Here is a 21790-nt window from a genome sequence, read left to right as displayed (position 1 = left end):
TACAATCAAGATATTTAGATAGAACATAATATCTATTTATTGGAATACAACTTTAGAACACAAACTGTAATAAATTGTAAATATGTAATACACTGTATAATATCGATTACATACGGTACAGACCAAAGTTTGAACACACCTTCTCATTTAATGAGTTTTCTTTATTTTCATGACTGAAAATTGTAGATTCACTCTGAAGGCATCAAAACAATGAATTAACACATGTGGAATTATATAATTAACAAAAAAGTGTGAAACAACTGAAAATATGTCTTATATTCTAGGTTCTTCAAAGTAGCCACCTTTTGCTTTGATTACTGCTTGCACACTCTTGGCATTCTCTTGATGAGCTTCAAGATGTAGTCACTGGAAATGGTCTTCCAACAGTCTTTAAGGAGTACCCAGAGATGCTTAGCACTTGTTGGTCCTTTTGCCTTCACTCTGTGGTCCAGCTCACCCCAAACCATCTCGATTGGGTTCAGGTCTGGTGACTGTGGAGGCCAGGTCTTCTGGCGTAGCACCCCATCACTCTCCTTCTTGGTCAAATAGACCTTACACAGCCTGGAGGTGTGTTTGAGGTCATTGTCCTGTTGAAAAATAAATGATGGTCCAACTAAACCCAAACCGGATGGAATAGCATGCCACTGCAAGATGCTGTGGTAGCCATGCTGGTTCAGTATGCCTTCAATCTTGAATAAATCCCCAACAGTGTCACCAGCAAAGCACCCCCACACTATCACACCTCCTCCTCCATGCTTCACGGTGGGAACCAGGCATGTAGAGTCCATCCGTTCACCTTTTCTGTGTCGCACAAAGACGTGGTTGGAACCAAAGATCTCAAATTTGGACTCATCAGACCAAAGCACAGATTTCCACTGGTCTAATGTGCATTCCTTGTGTTCTTTAGCCCAAACAAGTCTCTTCTGCTTGTTGCCTGTCCTTAGCAGTGGTTTCCTAGCAGCTATTTTACCATGAAGGCCTGCTGCACAAAGTCTCCTCTTAACAGTTGTTGTAGAGATGTGCCTGCTGCTAAAACTCTGTGTGGCATTGACCTGGTCTCTATTCTGAGCTGCTGTTAACCTGCGATTTCTGAGGCTGGTGACTAGGATGAACTTATCCTCCGCAGCAGAGGTGACTCTTGGTCTTCCTTTCCTGGGGCGGTCGTCATGTGAGCCAGTTTCTTTGTAGCGCTTGATGGTTTTTGCCAATGCACTTGGGGACACTTTCAAAGTTTTCCCAATTTTTTGGACTGACTGACCTTCATTTCTTAAAGTAATGATGGCCACTCGTTTTTCTTTACTTAGCTGCTTTTTTTCTTGCCATAATACAAATTCTAACAGTCTATTCAGTAGGACTATCACCTGTGTATCCACCAGACTTCTGCACAACACAACTGATGGTCCCAACCTCATTTATAAGGCAAGAAATCCCACTTATTAAACCTGACAGGGCACACCTGTGAAGTGATAACCATTTCCGGTGACTACCTCTTGAAGCTCATCAAGAGAATGCCAAGAGTGTGCAAAGCAGAAATCAAAGCAAAAGGTGGCTACTTTGAAGAACCTAGAATATAAGACACATTTTCAGTTGTTTCACACTTTTTTGTTAATTATATAATTCCACATGTGTTAAATTCATAGTTTTGATGCCTTCAGAGTGAATCTACAATTTTCATAGTCATGAAATAAAGAAAAGTCTTTGAGAAGGTGTGTCCAAACTTTTGGTCTGTACTCTGTGTGTGTGTGTGTGTGTGTGTGTGTGTGTGTGTATACGCACACGCACAGTCTATGACTTATCTCGGTTAAGATAAAACCTAGATCCTCAGGCTACTTTCACACTATGGGCGTAGCCACGATCAAACCTGGGGGGGTCAGTACCTCATACTGTTCCACGGAATTTTATACTTCACACCCCTACACTTGAAAATAAAGCCTGCACCTTAAGATGTGGTGATGAATGCAGTCTATTTATTTCTACTATCAATTGATGTTGATGTGTTACTGAAGATGAGCAATGCCTGTCCTGGGCGTCCTTTTGGGCAGCTATGAGGTATACCTGACTGGTGCTAAAAAAAAAAAGAGTGTTAGTCTGTGTGCTACCCGGCTTTCATTCTTTTTGGTACAGATATGATATGGATAGACAGAGCAGATTTCTAATCTGCTTTTGCTATTGAAAACATTATCTATGAGCTCAAAAACGTTTCAGGTGATGCCGTTTTTCAAAAAGCTGATCTGCTTTTGCAACTGAAAAACGTATCCTCAAAAAACGCAGTAAAAACGCTGTGTGTGAATGTAGCCTTAGATCAGGAATAGAACAGTCATTTATAGGACATTTCATAACTTTCCCAAATTCCTATGAAAAAATATTCCGCACATTCTGCATTGAACTACTGTACCCAATTTATTATATATTTTAGGAGTCGGTCCATTTTATACCGACTCCGACTCCACCAAAATGAGCACCGACTCCACGACTCTGACTCCACAGCCCTGGTACACACCGTTGTAGGAAATCTTCAGTTTCTTGGCAATTTCTCGCATGGAATAGCCTTCATTTATAAGAACAAGAATAGACTGTCGAGTTTCATGTGAAAGTTCTTTTTTTTATTTCTGGCCATTTTGAAAGTTTAATGGAACTAACAAATATAATGCACCAGATTCTCAACTAGTTCACAGGAAGGTCAGGTTTACAGCTTCTCTAATCAGCCAAACTGTTTTCAGCTGTGCTAGCATACTTGCACAAGGGTTTCTCGTTCGCCTTATTGGGGGACACAGAGACCATGGGGTGTATGCTGCTGCCACTAGGAGGCTGACACTATGCAAAAAAAGGTTAGCTCCTCCTCCGCAGTGTACACCCACCGACCGGCAGGGATTTCCTCAGTTTAGCTTAGTGTCAGTAGGAGGTGGACACGGGTCTTTCATTAGACCCATATCTACCTCGTCGTGCGTCGTTCCTTTACAGGTTCTACGGAGGGATACAGAGTGAACAGTCACATCTGTACTCCCACATGGAGTCTGCGAGTACGGCGTGTACTGCCACCCCGTATCCTTGCAGTTCTCCGCGACAGGACCAGCAGCCCAGACGGACGCCGACGCCAAGACGTGCCAGCGACTCCAGGGGTCCTTGTCGCCAGTCTCCCACCCACTCGCCTACCAGAGCCTGTCGGTTGGAGGAGACACAGGGGCTCTTCAATCCAGGTAATGGATCGGGGATGGGTGAGTATGGCCTTTATTTTACCTGGCTGCCCATTCCCGACGGACAGGGGGTCCTCTTCATTGGCACAGGGATGCGGGCGCGCAGCCACCCTACGGGCACATCATCCTTATATTGCTGCCCTCCGCTCTTCCCCTTCCCTCCCCCCTTTCTGGGGACAGAGAGCACAGGGCCTCTCCCTCCCCTTCTTCCATGCTGGGAAGCGGCTTCCAGCGGCGGCGTCCTTGTCCCGACCTCCGCGCCGACCCCCTGCTGACAGGCGGCCGCCGCAACTAATTTAGGCCCCGGCTTCTGTTCGGGCCTACCGCAGCGTCGCGGCCACGCCCCCCGCCCCTTTCTTCTATGCGGGCTTTTCTCCTGCTCTCCCCAGGCCCTCCCACTGCCTTTCCAGCGATTGGGTAACCCTGCGGCGAGCTCCGCCCTTCCCCTTCTCCTGGACGCTCGCTTCTCTACAGGCAGGCGCCATCTTCACAGCCTGTCAGCCGGACGCACATCTCCGGATATCCAGCAGCCTGTGCTTTGGGGACACCGGTCCGTGAGTAGCTCTGCACTGCAGACTGACCCTTCTCCGCCTTCTGTCCCCCAACCTTCCGGCACTACCTCAGGTTTTCATTATGTCTAACTCGAAATCTGATCGTACCCGCTCTATGGCCCTCCCCTGCACCCTAGTCAAGTTCTTTGCATGTTCTTCGTGCAATCGCAAACTTCCCTCAGGTCAGTCCTCTCCCCTCTGTCTGGATTGTAGCAATCCAATTCAGTCGGACGCCGCCCAGGAGCCATCTATGGCCCCAGGTGAGAGTGAACCCCCCCCCCATGCCTGGCTGGGCCTCCTCTCTATCTCAATCAATGGCAGACCTCACCAAGGTGTCTCAATCCCTAGTTGCCGTTCTGGATAAGTTGCCCCTGGACACTTCGGCAGGGCCCAGCAGGTCCCAAGAGATTCCATCTGAGTCAGCCAGCGTTAGTCGCAAACGACCCAGGCGAGATCCCCAGCCGGAATCCTCTCCTAGCCCCATCTCACCGCATAGCCCGTCTCAGCAACCTTCCTCTCGGGCCTCCTCTCCCGAGTCAGGTGAAGCGTTTTCGGACAGGTCATCTGAGGGGATTTTAGAGCTGGATTCAGACCAGGATGCGAACATGAAGGTCACAGTGCAGAACCTCATTGCAGCGATCCATCATACCTTCGATATTGCTGATTCCCCTGTGAAATCCTCAGATCAGGAGGTTTCATTCAGACGGGCAGAAACTCCCTCCAGGGTATTTCCTTTCCATTCCGAGTTTGGAAAGATTTTTACCAGGGAAAGAGAAGATTCGACCAGACGCTTTCAAAGAGGGAAGCGTCTCGGCGTAATCTATCCGTTTGCTAAGGAGCTCACGGACAACTGGTCTGCTTCTCCCTCGGTGGATCCGCCCGTGTCCAGGCTTTCCAATAACACGGTTCTCCCGCTTTCAGGCGTGGCGTCCCTAAATGATTCTAATGACAGGATTATAGAATCCCTGGCAAAGTCTGCTTTCGAAGCGGCTTCAGCGGCGGTATATCCAATCTTTGCTTCATCCTGGGCAGCAAAAGCCATAGCGATGTGGGCAGACGACCTCCGTCAGGGCATCCTAGATAAGGCGCAACCGGAGCGTTTGGCCGATCTCGCCAATCAGATCTCCCATGCGGGGGACTATCTTCTTTCCGCTTCCTTGGATGCAGCATCCTGCGCAGTTCAGGCGTCAAGCAACGTAGTTGCAATTCGACGTACTATTTGGCTAAAGGCCTGGCAAGCTGACTTGTCTTCTAAAAAGTCCTTCACTAACCTGCCTTTTCAAGGGGTGCACCTTTTTGGGTCCCAATTGGACCAGATTATTAAGGACGCCACCGGAGGCACGAGTTCACTCCTCCATCAGTCCAAGCCTCGCAGACCTCCACTAAGGCGTCAGTTTCGACCCTTTCGGACTTTCCGCCGTTTCAATACGGCGGACAACTCCTCCAATCAACAGAGACCGCAGGCACGCCAGGATAGGAAGAAAGTTTCTTTCAGACCCACTCCTTCCTGGCGATCCCACTCTTCCCAGGGCAGACCGTCCAGATCTAGATCTGGACGGTCTACATCAGCATGACTATCGTCGGGCACCCGAGGGGCCCTTCCAATTGGGAGGTCGACTTCTTTTCTTCAGAGAAGTTTGGCTGGCCTCCGTAGAGGACGCTTGGGTCAGGGAGGTCGTATCCTCAGGATACAAGATAGAGTTCGTCTCTCTTCCACGGGATCGTTTCTTCGAATCTCGGCCTCCAAAAGATCCAGCCTTGATCCCGGGGTTCTCTACGGCTATCGCCTCTCTTCTCAGTTCTGGAGTGATTGTGCCCGTTCCCGAATCGGAGCGCTTCACAGGGTTTTATTCAAACCTGTTTGTAGTGCCGAAAAAAGACTGCGCAGTTCGTCCCATCTTGGATCTCAAGCTGCTCAACAAGAGAGTCCGCCTTCGCCATTTCCGAATGGAGTCGCTTCGCTCGGTCATCGCTTCCATGGAGGAGCAGGAATTCATGTGCTCAATAGACATCCAAGATGCCTATTTACATGTTCCAATCTTCTCCGGACATCAGAAGTTTCTGCGTTTTGCGATTCGGCAGCACCATTACCAATTCGTCGCACTGCCCTTCGGTCTCGCCACCGCTCCCAGAGTCTTCACGAAGATCATGGCTGCGTTGATGGCTTTGTTGAGAGTCAGAGGTCTCGCTCTTTTTCCGTACCTCGACGATATTCTGATCAAAGCTCCCTCATTTCAACAGGCTCACCAAAGTTTGTTAATCGTCCTGGACACTCTTTCCAATTTCGGGTGGATCGTCAACAGGAGAAAGTCCTGTCTGGTTCCTACCCAACGTTTGGTCTTTCTAGGCCTACTGTTCGACACTCGTCGGTCAAGGGTCTTTCTCCCTCAAGAGAAGATCCTTTCCCTGCAGCAGGAGGTACGATCGCTGCAGATCACACGATCCCCGTCCCTCCGTACAGCCATGAGGGTCCTGGGAAAGATGGTGGCGGCGATAGAGGCGGTTCCCTTTGCCCAATTTCACGCCAGACCTCTCCAGCAGGCCATTCTGTCGAGATGGAACAGGTCGCCTCTGTACCTGGATCACCCTGTCCATCTTTCATGCCGGATCAAGCGGTCTCTCAACTGGTGGTTGACGTCACCTCTCATCCTATCGGGTCGATCCTTCCTTCCCATTCACTGGCAGATAGTAACCACAGATGCCAGTCTCCTCGGCTGGGGTGCAGTGTTCCGCAACCACACTGTTCAGGGTCGATGGTCGGATCGGGAATCGGCACTACCGATCAACGTTCTAGAGATTCAAGCGATCCATCTGGCTCTCGTTCACTGGGAGAGGCTTCTCAAGGGACTGCCTGTTCGGGTTCAGACAGACAATGCCACAGCGGTGGCATATGTCAACCGCCAAGGGGGAACACGGAGTGTCTCAGCCCTGGCGGAGGTGTCCAAAATTCTTCTTTGGGCGGAGATTTCCGTTCCGACAATTTCCGCGGTCCACATCCCCGGCGTAGACAACTGGGCCGCCGATTTTTCTCAGCCGTGAGGGTGGTCCCTACATCCGGAGGTGTTTCATCGGCTCTGCCTTCGGTGGGGAACCCCGGATGTAGATCTCATGGCGTCTCGCCTCAACAGGAAAGTCCCACAATTCGTGTCCAGGTCTTGGGACCCTCTGGCAGTGGGCGCCGACGCCCTGGCCGTTCCTTGGTCCCAGTTCGATCTTCCCTACCTGTTCCCTCCTCTGCCTCTTCTTCCCAAGCTGTTTGAGGAAGATCAAGGCAGCAGGAATTCCAGTCATTCTCATCGCCCCGAATTGGCCCAGAAGGTCTTGGTTCGCGGACATTGTCAATCTTCTCGCGGACGCTCCCTGGAAGCTTCCGGACAGAGCAGATCTGCTGTCCCAAGGTCCGATTTGCCACCCCAATTCTCGGCCGCTCAATTTAACGGCGTGGCTGTTGAGACCGAGGTTTTGAAACGAGCTGGATTTTCCGACCAAGTAATTCAGACCATGATCCAAGCCAGAAAGCCATCATCTTCCAAGATCTAGTACCGTACTTGGAAGGCCTATTTCACTTGGTGTGAGACCAATGACATCGCGCCCATGTACTTTTCGCTCCCTTCAGTCCTAGCCTTTCTCCAGGCAGGATTGGAAGCGGGGCTTGCCCTCAGTTCCTTGAAGGGGCAAGTTTCGGCGCTGTCCATTTTCTTTCAGAGAACGTTGGCTTCCCGTCCTCAAGTCAAGACCTTTCTTCAGGGCGTGGCTCACACGGTTCCGCCGTACAGGGCGCCCGTGGATCCATGGGATCTTAATCTGGTTTTTGAGATTCTGCAAGGTTCTCCCTTTGAACCTCTCAGGGAAGTTTCCCTTTCTCTTCTTTCTTGGAAGGTGGCCTTTCTGGTGGCCATCACCTCCGTCCGGCGAGTGTCGGAATTGGCAGCTTTTTCTTGCCGCTCTCCTTTCCGAAGGTGGTGTCCTCGTTTCACCTCAATGAGGATATCGTGCTACCGTCCTTCTGTCCGAGTCCAACTCATCCCCGAGAGCGGTCTTTGAACAAGCTGGACCTGGTTAGGACAATAAGAGTCTATCTGTCTAGGACGGCTTCCTTGCGAAAGACAGAGTCTCTTTTCATTATTCCAGATGGGGCACGGAAAGGTCTCCCGGCGTCAAAGGCCACTATTGCTCGCTGGATCAGATCGGCAATTTTGGAAGCCTACCGAGTTAAGCGTCGCGGAGCCCCTCTGGGGATCAGGGCCCACTCTACTCGGGCGGTGGGTGCCTCCTGGGCGGTACGCCACAGAGCTTCCGCGCTGCAGCTTTGCAAAGCTGCAACATGGTCATCGGTTCACACGTTTGTGAAATTCTACAGAGTCCACACCTACGCTTCGGCGGACGCCAGCCTAGGTAGAAGGATTCTGCAGGCCGCGGTGGTGAGTCCGCTGGCCTGATGGAAGTTTGTTTCCCACCCCAGGGACTGCTTTTGGACGTCCCATGGTCTCTGTGTCCCCCAATAAGGCGAACGAGAAAACAGGATTTTTGGGTTGCTTACCGTAAAATCTGTTTCTCGGAGCTTTCATTGGGGGACACAGCACCCTCCCATGTTCTACAGCTCCTGTTCTTACTTTGGTTGAATGGTTACAGTTGAGTTGTTCTGTTTTCAATCTATTCTGTTACTTCTCCTACTGCTTTCTCACTAACTGAGGAAATCCCTGCCGGTCGGTGGGGTGTACACTGCGGAGGAGGAGCTAACCTTTTTTTGCATAGTGTCAGCCTCCTAGTGGCAGCAGCATACACCCCATGGTCTCTGTGTCCCCCAATGAAGGCTCCGAGAAACAGATTTTACGGTAAGCAACCCAAAAATCCTGTTTTTCTAACCATCAATTAGCCTCCTTACACAGTACCATAAGAACACTGGAGTGATGGTTGTTGGAAATGTGCCTCTATACACCTATGAAGATACTGCATTACAAACCAGTTGTTTTGCAGCTGGAATAGTCATTAACAACATTAACAATGTATAGTGTATTTCTGAATCATTTTAATGTCAGCTTCATTGGAAAAAAAACTGTGCTTTTCTTTCAAAAATAAGGAAATTTCTAAGTGACCCTAAACTATTGAATGGTAGTTTTAACAGACTCTAACCCCCCCAAACACCACCTCCATTCCAAAGACATATTGCTAGAGGACTAGTGATGAACAAACGTGCTTGGGTGTTATCCCAATATCTTGGGTGTGCTCGGATAATAAACAGGCAATCCCCGCATATGTTGCAGCTGTCTAACAGTCGCGAATCATGTAGCCACAGGGACTCAAACATATTTTCTATGTACACCGAAGATACTCGGCTAACACTCGAGCTTGCTCCGATAACGCGTTATCAGTGCACGTTCGCTCATCACATATAGGGACTTTCAGATTGTGGGAATAGTGATGATGATGCTTCCATAGCGTCATTAATCTCCACTGCACTTTACAGACAAGTAAAATGAAACTTTTTCTTAGCCGCAGTCGGAGCAGGGACCGACACAGACGGCGGAGCAGTAGAGATCGGCATAGAAGCCATGAACGCCGATACAGAAGCCGTAGTAAAGGCAGGAGGAACAGCTCTAGGAGTCGTGATGGGGGTCGCCGCCGCGAAGAACGTTCAAGGCATCGCAGTCCTGGGTGAGCTAAAATTACAGAACTCTGTTTACTTATTTTGGTGTCTCCATGTATAATTATTTTGTGATAATTTGCTGTTTTTAGGTGAAAATAATAAATTGAGCGGTTACTCGCCCTGAAAGGTTTCCGAGATAGTCATGACTTTGGCTGCAGCGGTCACATGCACTAGTCAATGGGCTTTGGCGATTTATGCTGATGTAGAAGGCACAAGTCACTGAGCCCATTAATTGGTTTCAATGACCACATGCGCATTTGTTGTGATTTAAACATTTTTAAAATTACAACCACGGGGGAACGGCTTCCCAAAATCGCATACAAAATTGGGAAAGATAAGACAACACACACACACACACTCTCCTCCCCTCTCTGTTGACTTTTTCTGTAGTCTTTCAACAAAAGCAGGAGCAGCTGTGGCGAGGCGTCATAGTGGCTGAAGGCAATGGCGCCTTTTGTTATTTTCACCTAAAGGAAGCAATTCTGCATACAATAAATATGCCAAATCAGAGCTCATTCTTTGCACTGAGGATAGGCAACACCCCAAAACATGTCTGCAAATTGAGATTCTGGGTTTGGCTTTTATTCTATGGCAAGGCTCATGAAAGGTTGCTGTTGACTTTTAGGATTGCTACTTCCAATAAAGTCCTCTATCTATGAAGAGGCAATTTGCATGTTTCATTTGCAATAGGAGCATTTCATAGCCTAAGGGCCCCCGTCACACATAGCGATCTTCTAGTTTTGTGACACAACAGCGATCTCACCAGCGAGATCGCTGTGTGTGACAGAGACCGGCCCCCCTGCCAGGATCTCTGTAGGAAACCGCTGGACATTTCTTTTGTCGCTGGTCTCCCGCTGGCCAGCACGCATCGCTTCGTGTGACAGGCGGGAGACCAGCGATCTGCTGGTAACCAACGTACACATCGGGTATCCAAGGGACGCACGTCCCTTGGATACCCGATGTGTACGTTAGTTACCAGCTCCCTGCATCAGCGTGCTGGTAACTAACGAACACAGCAACGCCGCGCGCTCGGCGTCGCTGTGCTGATTGCTGGTGAAGCGGTCTGTGTGACTGCCCACCAGTGATCCTGACACGTTGATATCGTTGTTGGGATCGCTGGTGAGTCGCTATGTGTAACTCCAGCTTAAGTCTCCTTATACTGACGTCACTCTCCACAATGAGAAACTTTTCCACGTTGGTGTTTTCATTTTTTTTTCCTCCCCCTTCTCCCAAGAGCAGACGTAAGTTTTTCATCAATTTAGCCATATGAGGGCTTCTTTTTTGATGGACGAGGAATTGTACTTTTGAATGACAATTCTTTATTGCTTCATTGTGGGAAGCAGGTAACCATGGGTGTATGCTGCTGTTGCTAGGAGGCTGACACTATGCAGAAAAAGGAAAATGGCTCCTCAGCAGTATACACGCACCGACCGGCACAAAACTACCCAGTTTAAGCTTAGTGTCTGTAGGAGGTGGACCTGGATCTGATCCTAGATCCGCAGTTTTTTGGCTTTGTGAAAGCCTCATGAAAAACACACTTATCATTATATAGCAATACCATGTGATTTAATACATGGATCAAATTAAATGGGAAAATCACTATAATTATTAGAAAACCAAGAAAAAACTACAATCAATAATCCCAGAACAACTCGCAGTACATTACAAAAAGTGATGCTTTATTAAATTTCAGGAAACAAGAGGAGAAGGAGGAATCAACACCAAAATACGCACATGCGCAAAAATAAGGCGCACTGTGGTCATATATAAATATATAATTAAGCACTTTATGCACATCATTAGTGTAAATTGCACATTCCCTATTGGCCTTCACAGTGATTGTGAGGAGGACATACATAAACCAATGGTTACAAACAATAACACAAATCCCAAATTAGGTCATAATGTGTATAATACCTGTTAAAAAATTGACAGGGAGTCCCACAGCATGCGCCGCCTTTTCTCCTCGCCCCCTCCCCAATGGCCAGCCAATCGCAGTACCTCTTTCGTTTTTGCCCGCCTGGCGGGTTCCCTAGGCTGGCCACGCCTCCCGGGGCGTTGGCCAATTAGAGTGACGCTTTCTATTTCGGCTGGCTGGCAGATTCTTAGGCCTGGCCACGCCCCGAGCGCGTCGGCCAATTAGAGGGGCGCTTTCGTTTTCACCGGCAGATCCTCAAGCCTAGCCACACCCCCTTCGGCACTTCAACCAACTGGTTTCTTCTTTTCCACCTTTAGCCACGCCCCCGCTCTGCAGCGTGCTGCTGTGTCTGCGCTTACGTGGCCACCCTCGGGTCTGTGCCTCCACTGTCCCGGCATGTTTTCCTGAGATACTAACGGTTCCAGCCACCTCCTGCATTCTCTGTGCCTTCAGACTCGCTGCATCTGCTACAGACGTCGGACAAGGGGGTCACAGCTAACTTTCGGTCATCTGCTGTCTATCACTGGCATCGGGTATGCTCTGCCCTCTCTACCTTTTTAGGCTCCTGTTCTATGTAGCTCTCTTCAGCAATATCAGCAAGGCTCAACTTATGCTCAACTCTGTTGGGGCTTCTCGTCCCCCCTCTAAACCCACTGTGACTCATTACGCCTGTGCACGCTGCAAAATAAAGTGGTCTTTAGGTCAGCCGTCCCTTTTCTGTCCATCCTGCAGTCCTTCCACCATGTCTGCCCCACATGAGCACTCTAAGGGCCCCGTCACACATAGTGACTCAAAAGCGATCCCGACAACGATATCAACATGTCAGGATCGCTGGTGAGTCGCTACATGATTGCTGGTGAGCTTTCAAATAGACAGCTTCACCAGCGGCATCGCTCTACTTTAGTTACCAGCGCGCTGATGCAGGGAGCTGGTAACTAAGGTACACATCGGGTTTCTAAGCACCGCCCGGTAAGAAATATCCAGGGCTTTCCAACAGCGATACCGGCAGGGGGGCCGGTCGCTGATAGGCGTCACACACAGCGATCTCGCTGGTGAGATCGCTGCTGCGTCACAAAACTTGTGACTCAGCAGTGATCTCGTTAACGAGATCGCTATGTGTGACGAGGCCCTAATACCTGGGATGAGAGCACACCCCTCCCTCTGGAGTGGGCTGTTGCCAAGTCTGTCGGGCTCGAACCTGACTAAAGTATCTCAGTCCCTGGTCCAGGCACTGGAGCGCTTTCCAAACTTATCTGCTGCCGCCAGTGTGATTCGCACGCACTTGACCACAACCTCTGCAGTGACAGGTCGGGGAAAAGAGCCTAGGAAGCGGGCTCTCCCCAGCTCCCCTTCCAGTTCCCTGGGCTCCTCTGCATCTTCCAGGATGCCCCTCTCTCCCCATGTCTCATCGGAGGAGGAGGCGGCATTTGGGTCGGATGTGGATTCCCAGTCCGGGTCTGAGTCTGATCCGGACCAGATTTCAAAAATGCAGGACATGGTTGATAGCCTTATCTTGGCTATAGCTCAAACCCTCATATATAGCACTCAGTTTCCTTCAAACAGGTAAAACGTCCTTCTCTGACCTTTCCCAATCATAAAAAGTTTGATGAGACTATGGCCAAACACTGGGCGTATCCCCAGAAGCGTTTTCCGGGAAGGAAACAGCTGGACATTCTGCATTCCTTTAGCCCAGACCTTGTCGGCAAATGGGCAGATTCCTCTACGGTGGACCCGCTGGTCTCTCGCCTGTCCTCTAAGACCAGTGCTGTCTCTACCAGATGGTGCGTCTCATGGATAGGCAGATCGAGTCGTTGGCCAAATCGGCCTTTGAAGTGACTGGTGCCTCCATCTGGGTGTCAAAGTCTATCTCGGCATGGGCTAAAATTCTCCGCCAGGGCATCGTAGCCGTAGCGCCTCAGGATGAGTTGGCAGACCAGATTGCTCATGACGGCAAATATCTTCTGGTCCCCTCTTTGGATGTGGCCGGCTGTTCCGCCAGAGCAAGCAGCAACATCATTGCTATACGCCACATCATTGCTATACGCCGCATCCTTTGGATGAAGGTGTGGAATGCAGATCCAACCTCTAAGGCCTGTTTCACACTTCCGTTTTTGTGTCCGCCAAACGGATCCGTTTCCGTTTTTTTGACGGAAACTGATGCAAACGGATCCGTTTTTAAAAAAACGGATCCGTTTTTTTGACGGATCCGCGGTAACCACTAATGGAAGTCTATGGGACAAAAAAAACGGATCCTGCAAAAAAAATGGCGGATCCGTTTTTTTACGGAAACCAACGGATTTTGACGGATTTGAAAAAACGGAAGTGTGAAACAGGCCTAAGATGTCACCAACCTGGCCTTTCAGGGTTCCAGGCTCTTTGGGTTCAGACTGGACCAGATAATTTTGGACGCTACCTGGTGGAAGAGTACGTCTCTCCCTCAGTCCAGACCTAAACGTCCTTTCAATAGGAAAAGGCCCCTGCCCTTTCGGCCCTTCTCTTCAGGGACTTCCTTCCAGCCCAGCAGGACCGCTCGTCCACCCCAAGGGAAAGGAGGAAACCATCCTTCAAACTGGCACCTCACTGGAGGCAGAAGGGCTGCTCCTCCAAGCCCTCTGGGTCCCACTCTCAGGTTTTCCTCTGACGGGTCACCTCCACCTGGGAATCTTTTCAGAGTGGGAGGCCGGCTTCTCTTCAGGAACGCATGGTTGTCAGTGGTTGATGACGCCTGGGTCAGGGAGATGATTACATCCGGCTACAAGATCGACCCCCCCCCCTTGGAGGAAGCTTCTTTCTGTCTTGTCTGCCAAAACTTCCGTATTAAGTCCCAGGGGTTCTTCAGACCGTCTCTTCCCTTCTAAACTCAGGAGCGATTGTTCCCTGCAATGAATGGTTTTCAGGGTTCTACTCCAATCTGTTAGTAGTCCCAAGTGACGAATCGCTCCGTCCGATCTTGGACCTCAAGCAGTTGAACCACCACGTTTGGATCCGCCAATTCAGGATGGAGTCCTTACGTTTGGTGATCACCTCCATGGAACCAGGAGAGTTTTTGTTCTGTAGACATCCAGTATGCTTATCGCCTCATTCCTGTTTGTGTGCAGCATCAGAGATTCCTTCGGTTTGCAATCCAGGAGGATCATTGAGTTCACGGTCCTTCCCTTCGACCTGGCGTCTGCCCCAAGAGTTTTCACGAAAGTCATGGCCATTCTTCGCTCCAAGGGGATTCTCATAATCCCTTACCTGGACGATCTCCTTGTCAAGGGACCGTCCCGCCGAGATTGCGACCAGAGTCTCTGGATCACTCTGATCCGTCTCGGTTGGATAGTCAACAGAGCGAAATCCTCCCTGATCCCAGCTCAGCGCCTGGTGTTCCTGGGTATGGAGTTTGACTCGAACCAGGCCCGTGTCTTCCTTCCTAAAGAAGTTTTTGTCTCTCCCTCAGGGAATCCGCTCTCTAAGGTGACCAGCTCACCTTCCCTTACGTTCCTGCATGAGGGTCCTGGGTAAGATGATTGCCTCCATGGAAGCTGTGTCTTATGCCCAGTTCTACACTCGTCCTCTCCAGCTGGCTTTCCTGTCTGCCTGGGACAAGAGAACCGTCTCCCTGGACTGATGGGTACTTCTACCTCTCAAGGTGAGGCAGTCTCTGACATGGTGGACGCTATCTGCCTCAGTCCTGCACGTAGGGAGGTCCTTTCTCCCTCTCCGGTGGCAGGTCATGACAACCGATGCCAGTTTCCTGGATTGGGGGGGTGGTCTTCCTTCATCCCACAGCACAGGGTCGCTGGAACGTTTAGGAAGCCCTCCTCCCCATCAATCTCTTGGAGATCAGGGCAATCTTTCTCGCCCTTCTCCGCTGGCAGTCCCTCTTCGCAGGCAAGCTGGTCGGCATTCAGTTGGACAACGCCACAGGCGTGGCTTACATAAACCACCAAGGCGGGACTCGCAGCAAGCAGGATATGGCCGAGGTGACAAAGATTCTGCGATGGGCGGAACGTCATGTCTGCCATATCAGCCGTTCACATTCCAGGAGTGGAAAACTGGGCAGCCGATTTTCTGAGTCGTCAGGGTCTCTCAACTCCGCTGTCTTCAGCCAAATATGTCAGGGATGGGGCACTCCGGATGTTGGCCTAATGGCATCTCTGATGAACCACCAGGATCCTTGATATGTAGCCAGGTCCCAGGATTTGATGGCCATCTGGTGCGATGCTCTAGTTATCCCATGGTCCCAGTGTCAGCTGCCCTATCTTTTTTCCCCCTCTCCCCTTGATTCCCAAGAGTCGTAAAAAAGATAATAGCTCCAGACTGGCCAATACGGCCTGGTATGCGGAGCTGGTGAACATGCCCATGGACGTCCCCTGGAGGCTTCCAGACCGTTCAAATCTTCTCTCGCAAGGCCCCCTCTTCCACCCGAGTTCTCAGTCTGAGTTTAACGGCATGGCCATTGAGGCCACTGTCCTGAAGGGAGCTGGTTTTTCTCACAAGGTCATCCAGACCATGATTAGGGCGAGAGAACCAGCATCCTTGCGCATCTACCACAGATGTTGGAAGGCCTTCTTCCGGTGGTGTGAGAACAGTTTGTTTCCAATGTCATGTTCCCTTCCTTCCGTCCTTGGTTTTCTCCAAACGGGTCTCGAGTCGGGCCTATCGCTCAGTACCCTAAAGCAGGGTTCCCCAACTCAAGTCCTCAAGGCCCACCAACAGATCATGTTTTCAGGATTTCCTTTGTATTGCACAGGTGAACCAATTATCACCTGAGCAATACTAAGAAAATCCTGAAAACGTGACCTGTTGGTGGGCCTTGAGGACTGGAGTTGGGGAACCCTGCCCTAAAGGGACAGGTGTCTGCTCTGTCCTCTTCCAGAGGGATCTGGCTTCCCTTCCCAGGTGAAGACTTTTCTTCAGGGCGTCGCCCACCTGGCGCCACCTTACTATTCTCCGGGGGATCCATGGGATCTCAATCTTGTTCTTTGCGCCCTTCAGCGTGCGCCTTTTGAGCCAATTCAGGATATTTCTTTTTCTCTCCTGTCTTGGAAAGTGGCCTTCCTAGTCGCCATTACGTCTATTAGGAGGGTTTCTGAGCTGGCAGCATTGTCCTGCCGTTCTCCTTTCCTTATCCTGCACCAGGATAAAGTAGCTCAAGGTAGTTTCTGCCTTTCACATTAATGAGGACATCATCCATCCTTTCTTCTCTATGTTCTTCTCCAGTTCATCTCCCTGGAAAAGTCCCTCCACAAGCTGGACTTGGTCAGAGCTATTTGAGTCTACCTTCCTTGGACTGCTTCTTTACGTCAGTCCGATTCCCTATTTGTCGTCTCAGAAGGTCGTCGAAAGGGGTTCTCCGCTTCTAAATCCACTTTTGCTCATTGGATTCGTTCGGCGATATTGGAGGCATACCGCGTTCAGGACAAACGGCCTCCTCCGGGAGTGAGGGCTCACTCCACCCGGGCCATGGGGGCTTCCTGGGCTGCTCATCACCAGGCTTCGGCTTTGCAGATCTGCAAAGCTGCAACCTAGTCGTCCTTACACACCTTTGCCAGGTTTTACAGGGTTAATGCCCATGCCTCGGCCGACGCAGGCATGGGTAGGAAGGTACTGCAGGCGACGGTTTCCCTCCGGCCGACCGAAGTCCAGTTTTTTTTCTTTTCTTTTTCCCACCCTTGGGGACTGCTTTTGGATGTCCAATGGTTTCCTGTGTCCTCCAATGAAGCGATAAGAGGGATTTCTCCTTCGCCTCATTGGGGGACACAGATGCTGTGGGTGTATGCTTCTGCCGCTTGGAGGCTGACACTAAGTGGGGGGAAAAAAAAGAGGTTCGCTCCTGCTCCGCCGTATACACCCTCGCCCCTATAGCGGCGGAAATCCGTTTTTTGCTTAGTGTCCATGGAGGCACACGTCTGGTCTTTTTTTCCAGACTTTTTTTTGCTTTTTTTTCCCATGAAGATTAGACAGGGGCAACGGATCCTATTGAAAGGATCCGATTTCCCCAAACCAACAACGGGCGAGCACGTGTGAGTGTCACCTCCTCTCCCGCGACGTGGGACACAATGCTGGACTTAGCCCTGACCACCCCTAGGTATGGAAACCATGGGCTGTACAGAGGCACAAGACTAGTCCGTGTGGCCCCCCACTGCTCCACCAATGCTTAGACTGCGGTGCTGCAAGGCGGCGGACGGTCCCTCTCCTCACCCCCTGTAGGGGTTAGACGGAATTAGGACGGTGCAGGCACCCTATTTTTCAAGGCCCCCTCACATACTTGAGCTGGGAAGCTGAAGAGGAGCGGCAGAGGTGGATGGCCTGGGAGGGCTCCTGCGGCAGGAATCCGAGGGCTGGAGCCCTTAGCCGGTGGCCAGCAACAGCAGCAGCCCCCTGGCAGTGAGTAGCGCCATTTTCGGTGCTGTGGGAGTGTGCCCCTCCCCAGCCGTGGGCATGCGATTAATTGTGGCCGCGGCTTTAGCTGGAGCTAGGCCGCAGCCAGAAGTCCCGCCTCCCGGCTCGGGTGTCACTTCCGGCAGCCCGCCCCTCAGGCCTGAGCGGCGGTGGGAGAAAATTAAGCCCCCGTCTTCGGAGCGCGGCAAGGCCGGAAGTATCGCCCCTGGAGCGGTTCATCTGCGGCCCGCCCCACAGCTGTGGTGCGCATTTTTGGATGAGAAAGACGTTCAGGACTCGTGGGGGCACAGGACTGGGTTAAGTACTGCCCGAGAGGCCACGCTACGTGAAAAAAACGAGGTGCTACCTCCTCCCTCCCCAGCAGTCCGGTCAGATACAGCATGTCCGAGAAAACAAAGACGCACACGTTTTATTACTCTGAATGCATCTCTTGTCGGGCTGCGTTTACGCGGGCGCAGAGCAAGCGATTATGCGAAGCCTGCAAGTCCAAACGCGCCAAGGAGCCCTCCCCTGCGACCGCGACTAATGTGCCGTATCCCCCGCAGTGGGCCCTGTCACTGTCCATGGCGTCGCTTACGAGTGCAATCGAGTCCCTTCAGGCCCCAGACAGGGGCAGGGACAGTGGCTCGCCAGCCTTACAGGGAACCTCCACCTCACTAGAGCCTTCGGCCTGCAGGGGCCGCTCTCATGTCAAACAGACCCGGGGAAAATAATCCATGCGGTGTCGCCCAGTCCATCTGGTGCTTTGGCATCCGTAAGTTCTGCTTCTTGCTCCCCGTCACCAGTTGTTGATAGCGAGCAGTCGTCAGATTTCGACTCAGACGAGCCCCTTGACCTGGATGTTCCAGGGTCACGTGAAACAGTGGACAGCCTCATAGAAGCCGCCAATCAGACCTTGGGGATTGCGGATGATCCCGCAGCGGCTATGGGGCATAAGGTGGCGTTTAAGCGAGTGAAGAGGCCGCACAGAGTTTTTTCCTCTCACCCTGAGTTTGAGGACATAGTGCAGCGACACAGAGAATGTCCAGACAGGCGTTTCTCGGGTCAAAAGGCACTCGAAACAAGGTATCCGTTTGCTCCGGACCTCCGGAAAAGATGGATGGAAACTCTGATGGTGGATCCACCGGTTTCGCGCCTAGCCACTAAAACTCTTATCCGTACCTAGTGGTTCTTCTATTAAGGATCCCACGGATCGCCTCATAGAGAGCTTAGCTCGCTCAGTATATGAGGCGTCTGGGTCAGCACGCTCTCCCTCGTTCGCAGCAACTTGGGTAGCCAAGGCCATGATCTCATGGTCAGAATCATTAAACAAGGTCACGCAGGAGCAAGATCTACCTGCGGAGATATAGGAGATCGCGAGTCAGATGGCCAGGGACTACGTAATCAATGCATCTTTGGATGCGGCCAATTGCTCGGCACTTGCTGCCGCTAACGCAATTTCTATCAGAAGAGCTCTGTGGTTAAGGACATGGCGGGCCGATTCTACTTCCGAAAAGTCCTAGACTTCCCTGCCTTATCAGTGCTGTCTATTTGGGGAGAAGTTAGATCAACTTATCTCCGACTCCAGGAAAGAGCGGTTTTCTCCCTCAACAATAGGTCAAACAGCCTTTTCGCCACCCTATTCAGGCACGTTTTCGGGCCTTTCGCAACCCCGGGTGGACCACAGTGGCCAATTTGCAGTTTCAGGCCGCCCTAACCAGGATAGGGAGCGGCAGGTCTCATATAGAACCCAACCCACTGGGGAGAATGCGTACTCAAGAGCCCAGATCGAGGGGATCCAGATCCCAAAGATCGTCAGCCAAATGACTCGAGGCGTTTGCCAGACGACACCAGCAAGGTGGACGGCCGACTACTCTGGTTTCGCCACGTATGGTTCAGTGCCGCACGCGACGCATGGGTAAAGGAGTTGGTAGCCTCAGGTTACAAAATAGAATTTGTCAGATACCCTCCAAAACGGTCTTTTCTTTCTAGTCTTCCCAGGGTGGATACCCAGGCAAGGGCTTTGTTAGGAGCTATCAAGTCTCTCCAGCACAACGAGGTTGTTGTTCCCGTGCCAGAGCACGAAAGGGCTCAGGGCTTCAATTCCAACATGTTTGCGGTTCCCAAAAAGGACGGGTCTGTCAGACCTGTTTTGGATCTGAAGTTTCTGAACAAATTCATCAGGATCAGACATCCGGATGGAGTCTCTCCGTTCAGTCATATCGGCCATGGAGCAGGGAGAATACTTGGCCTCGATCGACATTCAGGACACATATCTGCATATTCCCATTTTTCCTCCTCCTCAAAGGTTTCTACGTTTCGCCATCAACGGTCGACATTTTCAGTTCGTAGCGCTACCCTTCGGGCTAGCCACGGCTCCCAGAGTGTTCACAAAGGTTATGGCAGTTGTCATGGCCATACTGCATTCTCGAGGCATAGTCCTCTTGCCTTACTTGGACAATCTATTGATCAAGGGCCCTTCAATACGGGCATGTGAGGAAAATGTCAACTTCACGCTAGATATTCTTGCCCGCTTAGGATGGTTGGTCAATGCTAAAGTCATCCCTTGTACCAGCTCAGAGGATTTCCTTCTTAGGAATGATCTTCAACACTTGCCGAGGGTTGGTAATTCTCCCTCAGGACAAAGCGCTGGCTCTCCGGCAGGGGGTCCGGACACTTCGCCAACCAGTCCCTCATAGCATTCGTTCTGGGATGAGGATTCTAGGGAAAATGGTGGCAGCAATGGAAGCGATACTGTTCGCCCAGTTCCATCTTCGCCCTCTTGTCAGCCTGGGAGAAGAATCCTTTCACGCTCGATCGGCGGTGCCGACTGTCCTCTCAAGTCAGGCAGTCGCTCGGGTGGTGGATAACCAGCTCCTCTCTGACCCAGGGGAAACACTTTCCACCAGACCATCGGTTGATGACAACAGACGCCAGTGTCCTCGGCTGTGGAGCGGTGTTTCCCCACCACACGACCCAGGGGCGGTGGTCTCCGCAGGAGACCTGCCTCCCGATCAACTTGTTGGAGATAAGAGCAATCCGGCTGGCTCTGCAACATTTTCATCACTTCTTAGCAGGCTGCCCCGTCCGGATCCAATCGGACAACGCCACGGCAGTGGCTTACATAAATCATCAAGGGGGCACCCGCAGCAGAGCAACCATGTGCGAGGTGGGGCACGTTCTTCAGTGGGCCGAAGCAAATCACTCGGTGAACTCGGCAGTTCACATCCCGGGCGTGGAAAACTGGGCGGCAGACTTTCTCAGCCGGCAGGGTCTTGCGTCCGGAGAATGGTCGCTACATCCCGAGGTCTTCCAGCAGATTTGTTAACTGTGGGGAACTCCGGATGTGGACCTGATGGCTTCCAGAGTGAACGCCAAGGTGCCCACATATGTCGCTCGGGCCAGGGCCACGCAGGCAATTGCTGTGGATGCGTTGGTCCTGCCATGGAACCAGTTTCGCCTCCCATATCTATTTCCCCCACTGCCAATACTTCAGAGAGTCATCAAAAAGATCAAGACGGAAGGGGTTCCGGCGATTCTATTGGCCCCGTCGAGTGTGGTACGCAGATCTAATGCAGCTGCTCGCCGACGTTCCTTGGCGTCTGCCAGAGCGCCCAGATTTACTTTCCCAAGGGTCGATTTGCCACCCGAACTCGGGGGCCCTGTGTTTGACGGCATGACCGTTGAATCTTTGATTCTAACCCAGGCAGCAAGGTGGTCGCTATAATGGTTAGCGCCCGGAAGCCGGCTTCGGCACGAATTTACCACCACACCTGGAAGGTATTCTTTGCTTGGTGTCGAGGCCGGGGTATTTCTCCACTGAGATTCTCGATTCCCAACATTTTGGCCTTTCTCCAGTCGGGCCTAGACTCAGGCTTGGCCCCAAGTTCCCTCAGGAGACAAATATCGGCCTTATCCGTTCTGTTCCAGTGCAGAATTGCTACCAATTTGCAGGTGAAGACGTTCATCCAGGGAGTCTCCCATTTGGTACCTCTCTATAAGGCACCTATGGACGCCTGGGACCTTAACCTGGTCCTAAGTGTTCTGCAGGAAGCTCCATTTGAACCACTTCAGGATGTCTTAAGTACCTTTCCTAGAAAGTGGTGTTCCTAGT

General features: G+C 51.3%; 1 protein-coding gene across 12 annotated transcripts in view; it reads left to right on the top strand.

The window, feature by feature from the left end:
* The window catches only part of RBM23 (RNA binding motif protein 23), a 69519-nt gene that overhangs the window by 19648 nt on the left and 28081 nt on the right, over nucleotides 1-21790 (top strand). For 9 of the 12 annotated variants that reach the window (XM_073575433.1, XM_073575432.1, XM_073575435.1 and 6 more), the window contains exon 5: nucleotides 9239-9400. In XM_073575433.1, the coding sequence (XP_073431534.1) occupies nucleotides 9239-9400 (162 nt within the window). The remainder of the gene's footprint in view (nucleotides 1-9238; nucleotides 9401-21790) is intronic. The other 3 variants (XM_073575437.1, XM_073575436.1, XM_073575442.1) reach the window with 1 other exon arrangement.

The sequence above is a fragment of the Dendrobates tinctorius genome, unplaced genomic scaffold (genome assembly GCF_039654945.1).
Source record: "Dendrobates tinctorius isolate UK_male_01 unplaced genomic scaffold, ASM3965494v1 ptg000044l, whole genome shotgun sequence".
Lineage (NCBI taxonomy): Eukaryota > Metazoa > Chordata > Amphibia > Anura > Dendrobatidae > Dendrobates > Dendrobates tinctorius.
The sequence above is the reverse complement of the archived record's forward strand: the minus strand, read 5'-3'. Positions and strand labels throughout refer to the sequence as shown.